Below are 24,410 nucleotides of genomic sequence, written 5' to 3'. Positions count from 1 at the left end.
ATGTAGGGAGTTGGGCAGCAAGAAGTCGGTTCACATTACACTTGAACTTCTGCATGTCAGTACAGTTGGGGAAGCAGGGACCCGGAAGGGAATTCCAAAGTCTAACGGTTCTGAGGAAGAAACTACTGGAGTAGAAGGCTCTTTTACATCTAGGGATCTCTATTGTGTAGGGGTGGGACTTTGCTGCTTGTCAGGTTTGTTAAGGGTATTTATGTCGTGGGGGCACAAGTGCTTGCAGTTCGTTGGAGCATTCACCATTAAAATACTTGTAGAACAGGCAGAGGGGTGCAACATTTCGTCGGTGGGACAGAGGCTGAAGCTTAGATGACAGTTCAGGACCTATCAGGTTGGGGAGACTCTTTTTTATTTAAGCATATTTTACAAAGCCAGGCATCCCCCACCCCACCTGCTAGTAGTTAATAATTTACTTTTCTAATTAACTACAAATAAGAAATCTGTCACTATTTCAATAATGAAATGTTTTTCTGGTTATAGTCAGTTAACGTATTTCCTAACTACTAGCGTAATGCTACTGGAAACGGTGACAAGGCAAATCAGTTCCTTTGTTTTTTTTTTTTCTTTCATGCCTACATCTCCCTCGTGCATGTACTCTTTTTTCTTTATTACGTTTTTCCGTCAAGAGGAAAAAAGTTCCACAAGCCGGCAGTTCTTGAAAAGAAGCTACTGGAATAGGAAGTTGTATTACAATGAGATATCAAAACAGCGAATTGATGGAGATGAACGAGTGAAGCTGGAACAAATGAAGCAAAGGAATCAAAACAATGAATTGATGAAGACCACTAGACGAACGAGTCAAATGAGCTGGGGCAAAGGAAGCAGGGAATAGATCAGACAGTCCTGAAGAACACATGCCACAATAGTACAGTGTAACCCGGATATTAGAGACTTCTTCTCCGACCCATACAGCTATCTTATATCCGAGTTACACTGTACATTAAAACAGGCTCTAATTTGGGACCAGAGAAAATCTCTTATATCCGTTTTGCTCATATTCTAGTCTCTTATATCCGGGCTACACTGTATTTATAAAATAGATTAAAACCAGCATCACCACATCTGTGAGAGAGAGGTTGCAGAAAGGATGTTGCCATTCAAATTACAGATATATTTCTGCAACTTATCAAGAATCCTCAAATCGGATAGGGATTCACAAATATGACAACAGTACTCCATACATAGTCTGATAGTAGATTTGTAGAGATAGAGAATCTGCAACAGTAGCTTCACTTAAATAGCTAATTTATAATTTAATAATCTGATTGGGCTCAGATTTCAAGTTCAGGTTCAATTTGAAGGTTAGTATTTTATAAAAATATTTTTTTTTGTTAGTGGTGCCATCTATATGTCAAGCCTGGGACTTATTAAGTGATATGTTAGTAATATAATTTTGATTGCAGATAAACACAAAATTTACTAATGTAGATATAATAAGATACATTGCTGTTTTGATGATATCATTAAGTCTGGATGGGGACAAGATAACAAAGCAAGATCCATAGAGTTTTAGTAATATGTGGACAGATACATGACTGGGCTCAATGGATGGCACCACATCATGCTCAGTTATCCCACATCTGTTTTAATGGATGACATCATCCTATAATGATATTATGCACAAGCCTCTACAGAATTGAAACAGAAATATGCTCCTGTTTTGAGGAGCTACATAGCAAGGAACTCTTTAGTAGTGCAGTGGTTAAAGTCCTATATAGATATAGTCTCTTGAACCTCTTGTTGAGTAGAGGACACAAGATTTTAACACTGCAAGAAGATGATCCAACCTACCTGCAGCTGTGTGTTTGTGTTTTTAGCTGTCTTTAGTTCCTGCCTGCAATTATCTAGTTCATCCTTCAGCTGAGAAGAGGCTTCTTTCAGGGCAGTGATATGTGATGAGGCACTTATTAAATTATCTTCACTATTTTGAACAAGCGATTCAAATCTTTGGATCTAGAAAGACAAGCAAAAACATCAAGTTAAAAAGAAGGATGCACTTTTGACAGATTAAAAGAAAAAAAAAGCTCAACTTTGCCTGTTCAGTTGAAACCGATAAAAAAAATGGTTCTGCTTTAACCAGTAAAAAAGATAATTAAAAAATAAAATAAACTGATTCGGTATGCACTGGTAAAAAAAAGTTTAGTCTTAACTAGTAAAAAAAAAAAAAAAAAAAGATTCCATTTCAATTGGTAGAGAAAAAAATGGTTCCATTTTAAATGGTAAAAAAATGGTAAAAAAAAATGGTTCCATTTCAAATGGTAAAAAAAAATGGTTCCATTTCAAATGGTAAAAATGGTTCCATTTCAAATGGTAAAATAAATGGTTCCATTTCAAATGGTAAAATAAATGGTTCCATTTCAACTGGTAAAATAAATGGTTCCATTTCAACTGGTAAAATAAATGGTTCCATTTCAACTGGTAAAATAAATGGTTCCATTTCAACTGGTAAAAAATGGTTCCATTTTCAAATGGTAAAAAAATGGTTCCATTTTCAAATGGTAAAAAATGGTTCGATTTCAATTGGTAAAAAAATAGTTCAGTTTTGACTGGTGAAAAAAAATAGTTCAGTTTTGACTGGTGAAAAAAAAAATAGTTCAGTTTTGACTGGTGAAAAAAAAAATAGTTCAGTTTTGACTGGTGATAAAAAAAATAGTTCAGTTTTGACTGGTGATAAAAAAAATAGTTCAGTTTTGACTGGTGAAAAAAAAAATAGTTCAGTTTTGACTGGTGAAAAAAAAATAGTTCAGTTTTGACTGGTGAAAAAAAATAGTTCAGTTTTGACTGGTGAAAAAAAATAATTCAGTTTTGACTGGTGAAAAAAAAATAGTTCAGTTTTGACTGGTGAAAAAAAAATAGTTCAGTTTTGACTGGTGAAAAAAATAGTTCAGTTTTGACTGGTGAAAAAAAATAGTTCAGTTTTGACTGGTGAAAAAAAATAGTTCAGTTTTGACTGGTGAAAAAAAAATAGTTCAGTTTTGACTGGTGAAAAAAAAATAGTTCAGTTTTGACTGGTGAAAAAAAAATAGTTCAGTTTTGACTGGTAAAAAAAAAATAGTTCAGTTTTGACTGGTAAAAAAAAATAGTTCAGTTTTGACTGGTAAAAAAAAAATAGTTCAGTTTTGACTGGTAAAAAAAAAATAGTTCAGTTTTGACTGGTAAAAAAAATAGTTCAGTTTTGACTGGTAAAAAAAAAAATGGTTCTGCTTTAACCAATAAATAAAAAAAATAAAATGGCTTAGCTTTGACCAGTAAAAATAATGGAACCGTAAACCTTTATGTTAATGCCAAATGTATAAAAGAAAAGATTAACAGTAATTAGTGGATGTTTATGAGAAAGAGAGGGAGAAATAAATGAACAAAATGTATTTATTAATTAGCACTGAACAAATAGTAAACAAAATATTCTTCCAAAAACAATATTATAAAAGAAAAAGTTTTAAAAGAGTAAATGTGATTAAAACAAAATATATGGTTGAATGTATTGAACTTAAGTAATGATATTTATTTACTTATTGAAGTTGTGAAAGTTTGAGATTAAAAGAAAGTTACTTTAGTATGAAATCACATACCATAACAAAAGCAAAGCTATTTATATCAACAGATGAGAACAACAATTTAATGTTTCTTGAATAAAACAGTAAATATAAGCTTATGATATACAAGTAAATGAAAAAATAATTTATTTAAAACTAATCTAAGTATCAACATGAAAGCTGAGAGTCAGATAAGGAATAGATTTCTTTTTTTTAGTAATGTTATAAGTTATTTCTGAAAATGTTGAAACAGTAAGTTTGTCTTTTGTTAAATACTAGCGGGGGGGGGGGCATCCGGCGTTGCCCAGGAGTTTTTGGGTGTGTGTGGTCGGGTGGGGATGGGGGGTGTTAATGAAAACCTAAGAATAGCGAAGTAAAAAAAAAAAACAAAAAAACAGAATCCCCCCCCCAAAAAAAACATGTGAAAAATGGCTTAAATAACCCTGCTTCATTATTAAAATTTAAAAAATCGCAAAAAGACATCTCACACCACGATTCGAACCCAAAACCACGATTCGAACCCAAAACGTTTAGATAATGAGGCCGCACTCTAAGCAGCTGAGCTAAGACGACGTTGATGAAATTGTGTCGCTTTTTCAAATATTTAAAGTAAATCAGGTTACTACGTCGTATGACGCATGCGTAGAAGCGAACTCGTCATTAGAGGACGGTTTTTGAAGCCTAGATGACAGTTCAGGACCTATCAGGTTGGCAACTCTCTTTTGAACCCTGTCCAGGAGCGAGAGACAAGCAGCAGATGCACCAGCCCAGATGTGACAACAGTACTCCATACATGGGCGAATGGTGGCCTTATAGAGGTATAGGATACTGTCAGGCGTAAGTAGTTTTCTAGCACGGTAGAGGGAGCCAACCTTCCTTGCAGCAGCCTTGGCAATGCTCTCAATGTATCTATTCCAGTTTATATTCCCTGTAAACGTTAGGCCGAGGAGTTTAAAAGAAGTACTTTCAGGCAATGTGTTCTTGGCCATTGCTATTGGTGGTAGAGAAGGTTTCTTGTAGTTATTGAAAGAAACAAGCTTAGTCTTAGCAGCATTGAATGTGACTATCCATTTTTGTCCCCCATTCCACTACAGATTGGAGGTCATCCTCTAGTGTTTCTGCCATTTCCTTGGATATGTGTTCATTTGTTTTCCCCTCATATCTGTTATAGAGAGTGGTGTCATCGGCAAATATACCCATCTCTGAAACAATTTTATCAGGGAGGTCATTTATGAATATCAGGAATAGTAGAGGTCCAAGGATAGACCCCTGAGGTACTCCCGCATTTATGTCATATTTTTTAGATGTACAACCGTCAAGGACAACTTGGATTTTTCTATTACTTAAGGATTTAATTACATTATGAATTCTTCCAGTGATTCCATATGATCTAATTTTCCTTAGAAGACCATCGTGCCATACCCTGTCAAAAGCCTTAGATATATCAAGGGTTACCGCTCTACCCTTCCCTGTTTTGTCCAATTAACGGTATATACGTTCAGAAACTACAGTTAAGATATCTGCTGTTGAACGGGCTTGCCTGAATCCATATTGTTTGTCAGTTAGGAGTTTAGCAGCTGTTAAGTGCTGGACTTGATTAACTAAGGACTCAAATATTTTGGCGAAAAGCGGGAGGAGGCTAATGGGGCAATAATTTAGTGGGTCAGTTCTTTCACCAGAATTCTTGAAGACTGGTACCACAGAGGCGGTTTTCCAGCAGTCAGGAAAGCAAGATTCGTTAAGGCATTTATTGTAAAGTTTGGAGAGAACTGGAGCAACCTCATCAGAGCATTTTTTTAATAGCACAGCCAGAATGAGATCTGGTCCACATGCTTTTGAGGTGTCTAGGTTTTTATAATAGCATGTACCTGAGAAGGGGTGATTTTCAAATCGTCTAGTATGGCGTCTGTTCGCAGAGGAAAATCAGGGAGGGAGTGGTGTACCGAGTTCAGTGTGGAGTTTGAGGCAAACTGACTGGCAAGAAGATTAGCCTTGTCAGTTGCCGTGCAAGCAATCTCATGATTGTTTGATAGTGGGGGAATAGTTGACTGTCCATTATTTACTACGCTGTTGTAGATTTTCCAAAAATCCCGGGTTGCTAATTTCTGTGCTTCGATGCGTTTTCTGGTGGTTTCAGAGTAATCTGTCTTAGCTGTCTCTATCACTCTCTTACAATTATTTCTAGCTTCTATAAACTTCTGTTTATTTGAGCTGGACTTATGTCGGTTGAATCTGCGGAACGCATGCTGCCTTTAACAAATGGCAGCTGCACAAGCAGAAGTAAACCATTGGGGAGAGTGGGGCTTGCTATAGAATTTCCGTGCGGGAACATGTGCTTCAATTGCAGTTTTGAACCATTCAGTGGTCTCATTTGCACACTGTTCCGCTGGAAGAGTAAAAATATTTTGCCATAGGGCATCTCTGATGAGTTCCCTGATGGCTTCCCAATCAGCCTTTTTGTAATACCTCGTTGTTTTGAGTAGTGGGTCTTCAGTTTTAGGGCGAGAATTTAGGCTGATTTCTACCATTATCACAGTGTGATCAGCATTCCCGAGTGGGCTGTTGGCATTTGTTGTACAGTCATCGGGAACCGTTGTCAGAAAGAGATCTAGAAGTGAGGCATATTGATCTTGCTGGTCTGGGAAACGTGTCGGAAATGTAACCAGGGAATGGGATATAGAGAAGCTATGTGTTGTGCTACCAACTACGTCTGTGTGATTAGAGAATCCTAGCCAGTTACTGTGGTGGACATTGAAGTCACCAAATACATGTATTTGTGCGCTAGTATCGAGGGAGAGTGATATATCTATGCTGTCTGAGACTTTGTTTATTAGGGTACAGTCTTGGTTTGAGGGAGAGCGGTAGAGAAAATACAAGTAGCTAATATTGTGTTTCATATTTAGTCTGAAGCACATAAAGGCCTGGTCCTCTGATTCTAGTTTTATTTCTCTAGTCAGGGGGAGGGTGTTACGAATATAGACTCTGAGCTCATGCATATGTCTGTCAGAGTCCTTACCGTAGAGTGGGAGATAACCAGGCATGTTAAAGTGATTAGAGGGAATGGAGGAGTGAAGGTTAGTTTCACTTAATGCTAAGATATCCGGGGTGTTTACAAGGAGAAATGACTCAACATCATCTAAGTTAGTTCTAAGCCTGCAAGCCTCAAGGGAGGTCTGCTGCATTTTCTCATCACCTTTCTTAGTTCTCATTGTATATCATGGAGTTCTTTTGCTTGGAAAGATCTGGTTTCTCTTGTCATACAAACGAAATAAACCGTTTCTTTCCAGGATTCTGAACTATTTTACCACTATTGATCAACTACTCCACTTGCTTGTCCTATCACAGACGATCTTCATATAAGCCTCGCCTACAAATACAGCCTATTCAATTCAATTTATTTGCCAAAAGAAAATAAAATAAAATAGTCATACTCCAATTTCCAAGTAGCAAAAAAGTGGTAAACATTTACACAGAATAGGATACAGTAGCTCAGCAGAACCTGTCCAATCTTGCTTTGAATTGCTGCGTTGTTGGCACATTTAGTATCTCTGTTGGAAATCTATTCCTAGATCCAGAGATCCTGATTGAGGAAACGTCCCTCTTCCGATTCAATCGAAATTGGTGGTGAAATAGTGTTTCGTAGTGCCCATATGGACCTCTTTCTGGCGCAGGAGAAAATAATAGATTCTGACCATTAAAGAGATTGTAGGTTAAAATGAAATCACTGAATAATCATCGGCGCTCAAGAGAAAAAAGGTTAAGTTTCTTGAGTCGGCTTTCATAAGGCAGATTCCATAAGACCATTCGAGTAACCAGTTTTTGAATTCTCTCCAGATGTTGTATCTTATGTATTAGTCACATATAAATAATAAATGGATAAATTCTTTTGATAATTCATAGTTTTTTGGGGTTTTTTAAATTGTTTTTAGTCAGGCTAAAATCAATGGCTTGCATATATATTTTTAGAACTAACTTTTTTTTTTTTTATTTGTGCATCCAAATTTAAGCCAATTGTGAATATATTCAGCAGACAGTAATTGTAGTGTAGTGCGTTCTGGTGTTGATTTAGTTTGATGCAACAGAGAAATGGTGCCTAGATTTTTGCTCAGACCCGACATGTATTGTTGTTATTGCAAAGTTAGTTGCTTCGGAAGTTAGTAGCGTGCTAGGGGTGAAAGGAACGCATGCAATTGTTATCCTTGGTTTGAATCTTTTTTTTTTTTTTAAACTTAGTTTGTCATACAACAAACTATAAACAACTGACCTTTTCCTGTGAATTTCATGCCTCAAATTGAATGGTCAAATTGAACGGTCAAAAGAATCTCTTACCTCTTTTTCTGCTTCCGTTAACTTGTCCTTCAGCTCCTGACCAACTTTCTCGTACTCTTCAGCGATCACTTTGTTGCCTTGCTTCAAATGATGCACTTCCTTCTCCATCTCCTAAAATCAAGAACGAAAATCATGCATTCAAGATTCTTGTAGACTAGAAAAATGCAGCAATAATAATAAAAACAAAGAAACCCACGATCAGAGAAACAGAATCTATACTGACAGCTGCACAGAACAATGCAATTAGAACCAAAGACATTACATTTTTTTTTTTTTTTACTACAAAGGAGTCACCACTTATCAAGGCCTGGAGGCCACTCGAGGATAAGGATTAATGATTGTGTGGTAGTCAATGGGACAATGCTGTGAGAATTACATTTCACACACAGAAAACACACGGACACAAAACCTGTGGATGTGGCAATAAGGAAAACAAATTATCGCCCCTTAATTCTGGCAACATAATTTTTGTCACAAGGGGTATTATCACTTTGTGTTGTTAGCGCTTTTTCTCCTCTTTGTCTCTTCTTCCCTGGACACCGAACAATGCAGACACATGAAAATGTTTTCGTATTTGTTGCAAAGACTCTCGCACGCTTTGCACATGCAAGTACTCTTTTTACTCCTTTTACTCCTTGTACAGTATGGAACTGTTTCTAACTATGGTATTGATCATGTAAATAGATGTATATTTGCTTGTATCATATTTCGGCAAACCCGTTTTAATTAATCTTTGTTTGAGAACAAAGCGACCTTTCAATTCATCTACAATGTCATAGTAATCGTTAATAGTGGAAATTTCGTACATTGGATTACTTAAGGGGATGGCTTATCAAGAACTTGATCACGTTGGACTTGAAGACGACCATATTGTAGTCAACTGGAAAGCAGGGAAACGGATAAGAGTTCCACAGGCGTGCAGTTCTAAGAAAGAAGCTTTGTTCATGGAATTTATGTTTAGGTTTAGGTACAGATAAAGAATGGGGGTAATTATTGATAGTGGTTTCAGATAGACAAGAGTTTTTCATGAAAGTTTGACATGGGGCGGGGAGACCATAGATTGGAGCTCAGACAAGCACTTGCTATGAAAATAATGATAAGAGCAGAGACAGGTTCTCAATGTCTCTTCAGTGCAGAGAAGAGAAAAGGGCATCCTCTACTAGGCTACAAAGTCTATTTTAAACTGCCAAGGCATGATAAGGTGCTTTTAGCAGCTCCTGCCCAGATATGGTAACAGTACTCCATTCTAGGACATACTTGGCTCTTATACAGGTAAAGAATTGCATCAGTAATGAGATATTTACTGGAGCAGTAGAATGATCCCATGATTTTTCCAGCAAACCTGGCAACAGATCTGATGTATATGTTCCATTTCAGATCAGGAGTAAAGGTCAGACCCAGGAGTTTGTCAAAACATGAAGCCTCCCTAAAACATTGAAAATTAAATTTTAAATGATAGTATGAAAAGGATATTCCATGGTGGAATGAATGCGAATACAGGAACAGTTGTAAAATTATCATTCATTCAGCCATAGAATATCCTTTTTATACTATCATTTTAAATTTATGTGCTAATAAGCAAAATTTATAATTACCTACGTTTATTTTGTTAATAACATTTTCTCTGATGAGATAGCCACTCATTGAAAATCCATGGATTAATGAAAAAAATTTTTGTACTTCTTATAAAACATTAAAATTTGTTATGAATCCACATGATTTAATTCAGAATTTACATTTATATTATTGCTCTATCTCGTAGATCGAGCTTTCTTCATCTAGTTGGGATTGTCTTATAAATATTGATACTAATATTTATTTGGACTTTACTTTACAGTATTATACAATCTGTAATCCAACAGCATTTCAGAATTTCATTTAATATCTCTCTATATATATACATATATATATATATATATATATTGAAGCTCGTCTGATTGAATACGACAGAGTTATTCTTTTTTTTTCCAATCTTCCTGGATATCTTTTCTATTTGCCGAGCAGTCTTTTTAATTTCGGCAGGCATCTTATATAAAATGGCGCCCAAAAGTTGTTGTTTGGCCATATTCTTCTCAAGCGCATCCAATTATCATCAGGAGCGATTGTTGTTGTTTTCTTTGAGGTTTATATTTTGGCACCAATCATTATATTGTATATGTATCATTATATTGTATATGTATCATTATATTTGTATATTTTGGCACAAATCATTATTCAAGTACATCTGATTGAACACAATGGAGTTCTTCTTTTTTCCAATTTTGTAGGATAACTTTTCACTTTGCCAAGCGGTCTTTTTTGTTTCAGCTGGCATGTTGTATAGTATGGCGCCCAGTAGTTGTTTGGCCATATTCTTAAGCGCTTTCAATCAGTACATTTGATCGCTGTTAAAAGGGGTTGTTTATTGAGGCTTGGTGTATTTATAGTTAGTTCTATTTTTTATATTGGTTATAAAGGTGGGTGCAAGATGAGTAGGGGCGAATTATTTATTTTCTTATATATTTTATTTATTTATTTATTGTTAGTTGTCTAATACAGTTAGTATATTTGTCTGGTGTCCTAATATTAAATGAGATCCGGTTAATAAGGGGCTGTAGTTTTTTGATGAGTATGACTTCTAGTAATTTTAGTCAGCGTGTGCAATTGTTAAGGTATCGAATTTTAGTATTGTTAGTTAAGATATTTCTAATGTTGGACGATTGTAGGTTTTTTATCATAAGATGTTAGGTGTTCTTTTATTGCGCTATTGTCAACTAAATATATATATATTCAAGCACGTCTGATTGAACACGACATAGTTATTCTTTTTTTCGATTTTTGTGGATATCTTTTCAATTCGCGGAGCGGTCTTTTTTATTTCAGCTGGCATGTTGTATATAATGGCGCCCAAATATTGTTGCTCATTCATATAATTCAGAAGCGCTTTTTATCGGAACATCCGATCCTCTTCAGGAGCAATAGTTGTTGTTCTCGTTTTCTTTTTTCTTTAATACTTGATATATTTATAGATTTTTTTCTATTTATTGGTTATAAAGGTGAGTGCAGGATGGGAAGGGGCAAATTATTATTTTTTTAAATTTTTATTTTTATTTTATATTTCATTTATTTAGTTTCTTGTTAGTTATTAAATACAGTTAGTATATTTGTCCCGGTATTAAATGAGATTCGGTTAATAAGGGGCTGTAGTTTTTTGATGAGTATGGCTTCTAGTAATTTTAGTCAGCGTGTGCAATTGTTAAGGTATCGAATTTTAGTATTGTTAGTTAAGATATTTCTAATGTTGGACGATTGTAGGTTTTTTTTCATGGAATGTTAGGTGTTTTATGGCGCTTTTGTCTGCTAAATGATAGGTTAATCGTCTATATATATATTATATATTATATATATCAATCAAAGCAATCGGAATGAAAAGTTTACCCAATAAAAGCAAGTGTAAACTCAAAACTAATATAAATATTAATATTTATATAGTAATCCAAACCAAATAAAAAAGTCCAATACAAACACAATAGGGAGAAAAGCTTGTCATAAGGAAAAGAAATCTGAAGAGAAGAAAAGCATTCTTTTAAACTCCATGGAATAAGGATTTCTTGAAAATTGTTTTTGGAGTATTCTGTCAGACAATAAATTTCCTTGTAAATTTTAATGATTTTTGATTTCTTTTCCATATATTTTCAAGCAGCGTTGAATCAGGAGAAATGTGGTTTGGGATTGCGCGACCCTTTCCTCACAATTAGACACGCATCTACTCTAAGGTATCCATTGTTTTTTGAGGCTGAATGGAGCCATCATTGATAATGTACTTTTACTGCAAAAAAATTCAAATAAAGTCAAACCTGTTTCTGTAGATGAAGCTGATGGACGGTGTCCAGTTGTAAAGCATCCATTTCCTCTTTGTGGTTCGCCGCTAGTTTCTCCATTTCCTCTCGCCATTTCTGTTCCTTTTCCTCCATCATAGCCTTCAGCTTTGCTATTTCTTCAGTGTGTTTCGTTTCAAGAGATAGCTTTTGGCAAAGGGCATCTTTTAAGGCCTGCACAACAGAAAATTAAACAAAAAGAAAAGATTTAAATCTATGTGTTTGTTGTGCAAAACGTTAAACTTGCAGCATGTTAATCTCTATGCTTGTTCTACAAGTACTTCAACAGAATGTGACTAGCAGCAAAATTCCACCCCTTTCACTGTTAAGGTTCCTAGATACCGGAAGCTTGTTTTTTTGTTTTTTTTTTAAACTATAATAGCTTCTTCCCTCAGACCGTTCACTATTGGAATTTCCTTTTTGCTCTCTCAATTGTACTAATATGCAGAAATTTATATGAAATGTGAACAAACATCTTACTGCTCTACTCCTCACCAGGATTACACTCCTCTATAAATCTGGCCCCTATCAAAATAGCCCCCTACGTTTCAGTGGCAATATGTCTTGCTGGGAGGCATGAGGGAGTGAAAAAAAAGGGAGGTAAGCTTTTCTATTAAAAAAATATGTAATTTTTTTTTTTTTTTTTTCGTTTGTTCATATTTTATTTACAGAAAAATATATGTAAACTTATGTAAAGTTTACATATATTTGAAAAAATAGTTTTAATTTTAAAAATAAAAATTTTGCATATTCTCTGTTTGCTAACAATTAAAAAAATACATAGTTTATCTACAAGCATATTTTGTTATACACACATTTTAAACAACAAAAAAAAAACTTTTTGAATATAAAACTGTGAATAAAGTCCCATTTTTATTTTCCTTTTATACAAATCTGTAATCGAAAAAGTTTTACAAGTGCATATTGTTCTGTTTATGATTCAATTCGATTAGAAGTTAAAAAAAAAAACCGGTATTACTGAAAGAATTGTCCTTTTTTTCATTGCTTATTTTGAGGGTTTTTTTTTTTTTTTTTTTCTACAAGGTAGTCACCACTCATCAAGGCCCAGAAGCCACTCAGGGATAAGGGTTATTGCATGTACAGTAATCAATGGGATAATATCATAGTAATCATTAGCATTGGAGGGGACGGTTTATCAGGAATTTGCTTATGTTGAACTTGAAGACATCCAGGTTGTAGTCAGGTAGGAAACAAGCAAACTGAAGAGAGTTACACAGGCGCGCAGTTCTAAGAAAGAAGCTTTGATCATGGAATCTACATTTTGGTTTTGGCACAGCTAAAGAATGGGGAAAATTTTTGGCAGTGTTTTCAGCTAGACAGGTGTTTATTGTGAAAGATTGGCGAGGGGGAGGGGGTGTTTTAAATCTATGTAGTCTCCACTGTCAATCCTTACATGTAGGCACATTTCTTTCAGGTCACAAAGCAAGGTGTTTTCAGCTTGTATTTGCTCCGTCATCTTGTATAGTAATGAGACAGAGCTGCTAAATGCTTCCGACTTGCAATGATTTCAACATAATGACCATGCTATGATCAAATGGATGTGCAGGAGCAAACAAGAGGAGAGAATCCCTTCAGCCATATTTTATCAGAAGTTTGGTATCCATAGAATATTGGAATACCTTGCGTGCTTTGCATCTCAGTTTGATCATGTAGTATTCCACTTCCTTCATGGTCATAAATAACGTGAATGGATACCCTAGGTACGAGGGTGCATGGCAGTCCAAAGGAAACTTGGCTTGAGTGCATACAAATTGACTTTACAATTTGCGACGTGATTAGTTGCAACCCTATAGATTGGACTGCATGGAGAGAAGGTATGAGATATTGTCTGGTGCTGCCCACTCCAGAGTTCAAGACACTGGCAGCAACTTAAAAGCCAAAACTCTATTATTATCATTATTATTATTATTAATACTAAAAATCTTGCTTAGTTATTTGCAAACAGGAAGAGAAGTAACTCATTTGAGAGTTGTCTCCCTTGATACATAATCCAGAAAATTTTTACTTGTTAATATTTATTTAAAAAATATTATAGCTATATAAAAGTAAACTGTTCTCTCTCTCACACACACACATTTTATATATATATATATATATATATATATAGTTAAATGTAATATGTAGAAGGCAGTGCAATGCAGAGGTAACGGAAAGACACAAAATGAAGCAGGTATATATAAATTTTAGTGGCAAAAATTGGCTTTTTAGGTTGGTTTAAACTAGATTTCCATTTGTATACAGTGCTCATTACCTTCTCAGACAGAGCTTAATATTACTTAAAAAGGTCAATTAAAAATAACTTATCTTTTTAATTTCATAATATGTAGCAGTTATATAATTCACTGTCATGTTAGAACGTTGTATGGGAGACATTTTTGCCAAACTTTTTCAATAATTCCATTCTTCTTGAACAGTAAATGTTTTGTCAAGATAACGAGGCGAGATATTCCTGTGTTTCGCACCCCTAAGCTCTGATTTTGGTTAGGTGAGATGAAAGACTTCACTCATTTTGTCATACAGGGGTCATTCCAAAAGTAAAGCCTTCTATTTTTCTTTTAACTCAAAAAGTTGGAGATCTACAAAGAGGGAAGTGGTACCATTAAAACGAGCAACTTTTTATGTTCTGGAATTTATTTTTTTTTAAAAATCACCACCATTCTCAATGTACTTTTATCAGGAATTCAATAATGCATCTCTGCTTCTGATTCACGTCTATGACAAGTGTTGCTTTCTTATCAATATCTCCAACAGAGATATGAAACTTTTAGGTCATTAATGTATAAGTTCAGTTATCATAGCAATGCAATTTGCAATTCCCTCTGATCCATTCTGGTGGAATAAAATAGGAGGCATTACTTCGGGAACAACCCTCGTACATGCACATCTACCAATTGGTTCTGTATTCTTGTTACATAACTTTTTCTAGTCTATGCCTGTTGTGTTTATTAAACTGTATGAATAGAATTGATTTAAAGAATATCCTTTTCATACTGTCATTTAAAATTTAATTTATAAAATGAAGAAATTCGCCCTTCTAACTAAATTATGGTAACCCATTTTTCTTCCTACCCAGCGAGGCTTGGAGGATGGATATTTTTATGCAACAATTCCTTCCTCATACAATTCGTAACTCTTCATCCTGCAATATATATATATATATATATAAATAATCAAGAAGTCAAAATTAAGTCTACAAGTCAAAAGCTTCTGTAAACTTAAAGCAAATATTAATATTTATATAGTTATCCCAATCAAACAAAAAAGCTCAATACAACCAAAATAGGAAATAGAGCTTGTTATAAAAAAGCACAATTTAAAACTGTAAATTATGATATACAAAAAATGTATTGTTTGACAAAATACTCAGAAAAGAAATATTATGATTTCCTTAATCTGCAGAGTTTCCAAGAATGCGTTTCTTTCCTCTGATAGAAAGAAACAAATTCTTTGAAATGCCTAAACGAAATATTTATCACACTCATGACATGGGAGATAATTCTTTGTTTTAACTGATGATATAAATAATTCATTGTTGGATGTGAATATATGTTATTTTGCTAATAAGGTGTTATTTCTTTTTTCAATGTTCAATTGCTATTTTTTTTAAATCCAACATCTCTTAATATCATGTAACGTGCATCCAGTAGATAAGCGCCCGCGTGTTTGCGTGTTGTGTGGGTACGTGGGAGAGACGGATGAGGGGAAAAAGACTTACCTCGAGACCAGCTCAGCGTTACCGACCAAAAATAGAAAAGAAGGACCAAGATGGCGACCGCCGTCTTTTGTAAAGTATGATGTCTCGCAAAGTCACACGAATTCTCGGAATATGCAAATTTAGCCGGCCTAGAACGACGATAAAAGCGGGTGAGGGGAAAGACGTGGGGGAGTGACGATTGAGTTGGCTGGGGAATCGTGTGGCTGTTGCTTCTTGAGCCGTGTTGAGGATATCTTACCGTGTTAAAGAGAGAGTCGGGCGCCATCTTGAATTTTTCCTTACATTTTTTTCTTACAAGCTATTTCGGCCATTTGGCCTCTAGGACTATGACCGAGTCGAAATTTGACTTAAAGCTCATACCCGAGTTTGACGGGTCCACGTCCATCGTCGACTGGGTTGAAAGGGTCGAGCTGACGTGCGACCTTTGTGAGGTGAAAAGGGTACACACTGTAATTCCCCTGAGATTGGCTGGGGGTGCCTTGAGTGTATATCAGCAACTCAGTGCTGCCGAAAAGGGAGATGTCACCGCAATTAAAGCTGCGCTGTACAAGGAATTTGCCATGGATCCTTGTACGGCCTATGAAAAATTTGCTTCCCGAAAACTTCTACCGGAGGAAAGCGTGGACGTTTTCTTCGCTGAGTTAAAGAAACTCGCAGTTCTGTTCGGTGGAGGGGTGTCGGAGCGGACGCTCGCGTACGCGTTTGTGGCGGGCCTTCCCACTCGGGTGAAGCAGCTACTGAGAGCCTCAACCAGCGTTTCAACAACGACCATGGAACACTTGATGGAACGTGCTCGAGCCATCATCAAAGATGAGGAGGACCTGGGGGAACCAGTTGTGATGGCGACACAGACAGGCCAGATTGGCGCTCGGGAGATTCCGAATCAGAACCCTGCAAGCAATGGGAAATGTTTTCGCTGCAGCCGACGCGGACATTTTGCAAGGAATTGCACCAACAGGGGGCGTGTGCGCTGTTTTAAGTGTGGCGGTTTGGGGCATCTAGCCCAAAACTGTGCGGGAAACGTATCAGGGGAGAGGATGTCAGCGCCGCCCTGCTCCCCGAGCAAAATTTGAACAAGGCGCAACCAGTAATAACCGTCTACGTAAACAGGATACCCTGCTCAGCACTTCTCGACTCAGGCTGTTCGCATACTATAGTGAGCACCAGGCTGTGTCCAAGTTGGACTAAGAGGAAGATCAAAGTCACCACGATAGGAGGCGAGACCCAGACATGCTGTGGAGCTGGAACTGTCAAGATCTACACGGACACCGGTGCAGCCACTAAGATCAATGTGCTCGTGACCCAAGGAAATCTCCTGGGGTTTGACCTGTTGCTCAGATACGATGCCATCAAGGCGCTGGGGGGAGTCGCAATTCATCGGGATGGAAAGGTGCGATTCTTAGAGGCCCCAGTGTGTGCAGCGCTCCATATCGATCGGCCGGATTTTACAGTGGACTACGACTCGCGCAAGAGGGCCTGGATTGCATCTTGGAAGTGGACCGAGGGAATGGCACCGACTAAACTCAAGAATGGGGTTGCAGAGTACCCTATACCCAGTGAGGCCCGAGCAGAATACAAAAGGGAACTAAAGGCGTGGATCCAAGATGGCTGGTTAATCCCCTACCCTGAGGACAAGCTTGGGCCTCCGAAGGGTCTAATACCCTTGATGGCAGTAGTCCAGCATAACAAGTCGAAAGTAGGGCCCGTGTTGGACTATAGGGAGCTTAACAAGCATATTGAAGCCTACACTGCCGATGCTGACGTATGCGCCAGTAAGTTGAGGGAATGGCGTCAGAAAGGCACTAATGTCTCAATATTGGATTTACGAAAAGCCTATTTACAGGTGCGAGTTGAGACGTTGTGGCCGTTCCAGACAGTTTGGTTCCAGGGGCAGAGGTACTGCCTTACACGCCTTGGCTTCGGCCTAAATGTGGCACCACAGATCATGAAGACTATTGTCAACACAGTATTGTCCCAAGAAAAGCCCATGAGGGACTCAACGTCAGCTTACATTGATGACGTATACGTCAATGAAGATGTACAGTCTGCGTTGTGTGTCAAAGAAAAGTTGGCTCAGTTTGGTCTGGAATGCAAGAATCCCGAACGTTTAAGGGAAGGAGCACGTGTATTGGGATTGGATGTTTATGAAGAGGATGGCACCCTACAATGGAGGCGTGGCAGTGAAATTCCAAGCATCCCCAACCTCGTTACAAGGCGGACCATTTTTTCTTGGTGTGGAAAACTTGTTGGTCACTTACCGGTCTGTGGCTGGCTCCGCGCAGCTGTTGGTGTGATTAAACGCAGAGCAAATTTAACAACCATGGGTTGGGATGACATATCCGATGATGTCCTACTAACTCTGATGATTAAAGAGACACTGGAGAGAGTGAACAAGAAGGACCCTGCCTGTGGGCGGTGGTGTGTTAACGGAGACAACGTAGGTGTGTGGGTTGATGCCAGTTCTTTGGCGTTGGGAGTATCGTTGGAGCAAGGAGGAAACGTGTTCGAGGATGCGTGTTGGCTGCGGCCCGTAACAGATTCTCAGCATATCAACCTGGCAGAGCTGGACGCTGTTGTAAAGGGGGTAAATCTGGCCCTGCAGTGGCAGTCTAAGAAGTTGACCTTGTACACAGATTCTCTCTGTGTCTACCACTGGGTGTCTGACACACTTTCAGGACGGACACGAATCCGTACCAAGGCAGCAAGCGAAATGTTAATACGGAGAAGGCTAGACACGCTAAAAAACCTGGTATCTGAGTATGGGCTATCACTGAGCATCACTCTGGTGCCATCACATTGTAATCGTGCTGACCAACTGACCCGTGTACCTCACAAATGGTATGAAGCCGCGAAGATGGGAATGGAGATTACTGCTCGATCTTGTGCAGTTGCAATCGACCCATGTCAAATACAAAAAATTCATGCACAGAGCGGACATCCGGGTATCAAGAGGACCCTTTATTTTGTGAGGCGTGCATACCCAGCAGTGACCAAGATGGATGTCAGACAGATCGTCAGAAATTGTGAGGCTTGCCAGTCTATTGATCCTGCACCAGGGCGATGGCAGAAGGGTCGCTTGGAAGTTGAGAGTGTGTGGCAGCGGCTGGCCATGGATATTACCCATTACAGTGGCAAGCCCTTTCTAACTCTCATTGATTGCGGGCCTACGAGATTTGCGGTGTGGCGGCAGATGACCAGACAGGATTCAGCAAATGTTGTTCGCCACCTATCATCCATTTTTTTTGAGCGAGGTGCGCCGGAAGAGCTCCTGACTGACAATGATGCAGCGTTTTGTAGCCAGCAAGTCCGGCAGTTGTTAGATGAGTGGGGCGTCCGTCTACGGTTGCGATGTGCGCATGTGCCATCAGGAAATGGCATTGCTGAAAGAAGCCATCGCAGCATCAAGAGAATTGCTGCCAGGAAGCGATGTACTATTGCGGAAGCAACATATTGGTACAACATTACGCCAAAGGACGGGACGTCCCCTTCAACCGCACCTGCGAATGCTATTTACACGTACCGAGTCGGAGTGAAGGGAATCAACACTACGCAGCCAACCGACAAGGGAACATATAACAGATATGAAGTGGGAGATCCAGTGTGGCTGCGGCCTCCAGGAAATCGGTGCACCGACAAGTTTAAGCGAGGACACATATCTGGAGTGATTAGCCAGCAGTCTGTTTTGGTCGATGGAACCCCACGACATGTGCGAGATCTTCGCCCAGCTACCGAGGTGCGTCATACAACTACAGAAGAAAGCAGTGAAGCGTCTAGCGATGAGCTGCCGATGCACGGATTCAGTGAGCCCCTTCCAGAGACTGATAGCGATACTTCATCTGATGAGGCGGAACCAGATCCAGAGCCCGAATCTGAAACAGTGAATGTACCTCTTCGCAGAAGCACACGCACTAAAAGGCCACCCCCCCCAGTGCTCTCTATGTGATCATCAGATCAGGGGGGAGTGTAACGTGCATCCAGGAGATAAGCGCCCGCGTGTTTGCGTGTTGTGTGGGTACGTGGGAGAGACGGATGAGGGGAAAAAGACTTACCTCGAGACCAGCTCAGCGTTACCGACCAAAAATAGAAAAGAAGGACCAAGATGGCGACCGCCGTCTTTTGTAAAGTATGATGTCTCGCAAAGTCACACGAATTCTCGGAATATGCAAATTTAGCCGGCCTAGAACGACGATAAAAGCGGGTGAGGGGAAAGACGTGGGGGAGTGGCGATTGAGTTGGCTGGGGAATCGTGTGGCTGTTGCTTCTTGAGCCGTGTTGAGGATATCTTACCGTGTTAAAGAGAGAGTCGGGCGCCATCTTGAATTTTTCCTTACATTTTTTTCTTACATATCACTCTTCATGGAACCAATACTCTATTATATTTCTAATAAATAGTTTGGCATTAACTTTGTGTGGTTTAGGTTCATGCCAGACAATCATAAACAGCAAATAATTCAATAATTAATGGTTGGGGCCTAGAATGTTTTGAATTGATCTACTTTCTTGTGCATTGCAGGGTACATAGTTAAGCAAGTAAAAAAAAAAAAAAAATTATTTGATGCCTCCCCTCCCAATAAAATATAAATTTGTTCACAATCAAATATTTCAAAATAAAATATCAACACTGTCTATTAAGTAAACAAGATTCTTTTTACAAAAAAAATTAACTTAGAACATAAAATATGTTCTATGCAAATCCATGTTCAATGCAAATCCATAAAAACGACGGTGCCAAATATAGAGAAAAAATTTTATGGTGTACGTTACTGTGATGGAAAGAAAATATTGTACACCAAAAATCACGTAAATTGATCATATAGTCTTATATTTAAAAAAAAAAAAAAAGGGAAAAAGAAAATCAAATTTTAAGGCAAAAAAATTTAACAATCTCTCTTTGGAGGACAAGGGAGATAATTCTAAATATCTCAAACTTTTGCAAGATTTTAAAAAGCAATTCATAAAATGGGGAGGAGGGCATACAAAAACTCAAATTCGCTTAAGTCAGACATTTTTTGAGAATTGCCGTTGTAATGTTATGGAGAATTTTTAATTACAATTTGAGAATCAGACATTTTGATTTTATCATTTTTGTGTATGGTGGGCTAGTCACGTCTGGCTGTGGACAGAGGATGGTATCTAGCTGTGGGTTGAGGGCGAGCTGAGTCTGGCCACCATGTAGTCAGGGCGAGCTGGGTCTGGCCATGTAGTCAGGGCAAACTGAGTCTGGCCACATAGAGATGGCTAGTTGGATATGGCCATGTATCTTAGATGAGAGCAGTGTCTGACCTGTGTAAAGAAGTGCTGCCAATTTGGGGGGAATTCCAATACATAATAAAGATTTTTCTTTGTTTTTTTTTTATTTGTAGCAAGGGTGTTGCAGACTAACAACTTAAATTATTAAACCTAGTTGACTGAGATTCTATGGTAAATTACAAATGTAAGAACAAAATACAGTAGAACCCCAGAATATGGTGGCCTCGGGATACGTTTTTTTCAGGTTATGATGTGGAATACAATGTTTCTCCGGCCTCTGGTTACAGTATTTGCCCCACCTTATGGTGTTATTTATAATGTTATTTGATTATATACATGTGTATTATATACTGTACTGTATTTTGTCACTAATTTTTAATATGTACTGTATAAAATTTTGCTTAGGCACCGCCATACAGCGATTTCACATTACAATCCCAACCCTGGAACAGATTCATGCTGTATCCCAGGGTTCTACTGTATTTATGACTTATTTGTGACAAGGGAGATAACTCTTTTTTTTTCTTTTTTTTTTCAACTGATAATGTAAATAGTGTATTGGTTGAATGTGAATAAATTTTATTTTGATTTAAAAATATTAACCATTCTTTTTTTTTTAATGTTTGATTGCTAATTTAAAAAAAAAATGTAACATCTCTTTATTAATTTTGATAGAATGTAAACTCTTATTTATGACCTTATCAATTATGACTCTTATTTATGACCTGAAAATTATAGAATTCAATGATATTAGAAAACCTGCTCAGCATTGCCAAGTAATCGAGTAGCCCTGTGTTCTCCTGTTTTTAGTCCATTTTTATTCTTATTTTTTAATAAAAATGGACTGAAGGCAAGACCATACAGCGGTACTCGTTTATTACCGAGTAACACCAGGTGGGCCTTCTAGTATAATTTTTAAATATGATTTTTTGGCTGAAAGACCTTTTCTTGTTCGGAAATACTTCTACTAATCAAGAATGTATTAATGCTGCATGTAGAATGATTTGCATTATTCAAGTAAGGAGAGGAGGTGATCTAAAGTTCCAAAGTTTTTGAAATTTTAAACAAACAAAAAACTTTTTATTTATTTATTTGCGTACTATTATCCTCATCTTTATAGTTGTTGTTTCGTTACGTTTCGGTCAACTATTCCTCTGGCTTTCGTCAGGTTGTTAACCGCGACAGGATAGAAATGTTGAATCTTCAACTGTATCTTCAGTAATTACTGCCTTCCATAGTTGTTGTCGTCTTACCACGTTTTGGCCAACTAATCCACTGGCCGGCTTTGGGTAGGATTGAAAACGCTATCTTCAGACAATGCTCACCTGGTCTGTAGAGATTCAACATCTCTATCCACTGTGCCACGGGCCCCAAAGGGCGATCAAGTCTGGATTTTTTGATCTTATAAATATAAGTTTTTTGTTATCTGATCTTCCATTATCAGGTCTATACCGGATGGTATATATATTATTTAAACATTGGAATTCTATTGAGATGAGTAATTTATATATTTTTTATTCATTTCTTTGGACTATTATCTTCATTTTTTTATAGTTGTTGTTTTTAAAGAAAATTCAACCTAGTGGTTTCAATCCTACCCAAAGCCAGCCAGAGGCTTAGTTAATCAAAACGTTGTGAGACGACTATGGAAAGCAGTAATTACTGAAGATACAGTTGAAGATTCAGCATTCCTATCTCGTCGTGGTCAACAACCTGATGAAGGTCAGAGGAATAGTTGGCCAAAATGTCATTAAACAGCAACTATAAAAAGATGATGATAGTCCGCAAACAAATAAAATATACAAATTACTCATCTCCAAAGAATTCCAATAATTAAATAATAAAAACATTAATGTCAGGTACATTTTATCTCAGGAAGCCAATATCTTCAGGATTAGTTGGTTGTTTTACGGCATATCAACCCTTTTCGGGTTATTTAATGCTGAATCCAAAGATTTTGAAGAAAAATTTTTTAGTAGAATATATTTGTTGTTTTCAAGTAGTTGGAACCCTAACAGGTACTACCACTCCGGGTCAGAGTGGACCTGGGAGCAATGGCAATTAAAGGGTGGCTCCACACTCCCCAAAGCTCACAAGCTGGGGCCTCACCACTGGATATAGTTTAAGGTCATATCCAGGACCCCCATTGAGGGACTTTTACCCTCTGCAGGGGGGCAGTCGGTGTATTCTAATGCCCCACCGACAGGGCCAATATATCTTCAGGAGCCTGATTTGGTAGAACCAGCATTTTGAGCTGAAGGAACCTCACTTTAAAAATGATTTTATTTTACTTCAGATCAGGAAAGCATATATCTGTAACAGAGGTGCATTCGTGAAGTTTACATTTTTTTTTTTTAACTATAAGATTGTGAATAAAGTCAATTTTCCATTTGAAATTAAAGAATGTGATGATTGTATAAAATTTGAAAACAACCAAACAGACTTTTACTGAACTCTTAGTTTACCAAAGTTAAGCAATGTTGAACCTGGTCAATACTAAAATAGGTGACCATTTGAAAATACCATGTACTGTATGTATCTTTTTCCATCAGTTATGATTAAATAGAACTATTATGTAATCATACTAGTGCCTGTACTTGGGATTGAACCTTCAACCTCCAGAAGACTGTAACTTAGTACTGATTATTACAGAACTTTATCCGTTGTGCCACAGATCCCTGTTATAAAACACCTTATTTCATAATGTATGAGTTTATTTCATATTTCATGTATATAGGTAATTCAACGTTTGACAAATAGAAAAAATATATAAACTTACATCTTGCAAATTCTTGAATTGTTCAGAGTTTTTCTCTTTATGCTCTTGTTGTCTCGTTTCTAACTTGCCATTCGCCTGCTTCAGATTATCGATCTGGACCTGCAAGGTCTGCAACTGCTCATTCAAATCTTGGACTTTGACATCTTTTTGAATCTTTTCAGCTTCTAAGTTGTTTATCACAGCTGCAATAGACACCACAAGCCAACTGGAAGTATAAACACATACAACTACCTGTATGTATATATATATATGTGTGTGTACACATGTATACATGCATATATATATATATATATATATATATATGTGTGTATACACATGTATACATGCATATATATATATATATATATATATATGTGTGTATACACATGTATACATGTTTATATATATATGTGTGTACACATGTATACATGCATATATATATATATGTACACATGCATATATATATATATAAATATATACATATATATATATGTGTGTGTACACATGTATACATATATATATATGTATATATATATATACACACATATATATGTGTGTGTGTGTGTACACATGTATACATGTATATATATACACACACACACATATGTGTGTGTACACATGTATACATGTATATATATATATACACACACACACATGTGTGTGTACACATGTATACATGCATGCATATATATATATATATGTGTGTGTGTGTGTGTGTGTGTGTGTGTGTGTACGTATATATATATATATATATATATATATATATATATATATATATATGTGTGTGTGTACACCTGTATATATATATATATATGTGTGTGTGTGTGTGTATACACATGTATATATATATATATATATTAGTGTTGGGATGATTAATCGAATCGGGAATCAGAAAAATTGGAGCTTTTTGGGGTATTGGAATCGGGGAAAAT

General features: G+C 37.2%; 1 protein-coding gene across 1 annotated transcript in view; it reads right to left on the bottom strand.

Annotated features, from left to right (window-relative positions):
• The window catches only part of LOC145245846 (uncharacterized), a 332,738-nt gene that overhangs the window by 187,058 nt on the left and 121,270 nt on the right, over nt 1–24,410 (bottom strand). Inside the window, exons 6-9 of the mRNA XM_080107508.1 lie at nt 23,500–23,681; nt 11,714–11,908; nt 7,878–7,988; nt 1,807–1,968 (exon numbers count right to left, since the gene is read on the bottom strand). Of these exons, the coding sequence (XP_079963634.1) occupies nt 1,807–1,968; nt 7,878–7,988; nt 11,714–11,908; nt 23,500–23,681 (650 nt within the window). The remainder of the gene's footprint in view (nt 1–1,806; nt 1,969–7,877; nt 7,989–11,713; nt 11,909–23,499; nt 23,682–24,410) is intronic.

Source organism: Euprymna scolopes, chromosome 23 (assembly GCF_053919585.1).
Source record: "Euprymna scolopes isolate OS-2025 chromosome 23, ASM5391958v1, whole genome shotgun sequence".
In the NCBI taxonomy this organism is placed as follows: Eukaryota; Metazoa; Mollusca; class Cephalopoda; order Sepiida; family Sepiolidae; genus Euprymna; species Euprymna scolopes.
The sequence above is the reverse complement of the archived record's forward strand: the minus strand, read 5'-3'. Positions and strand labels throughout refer to the sequence as shown.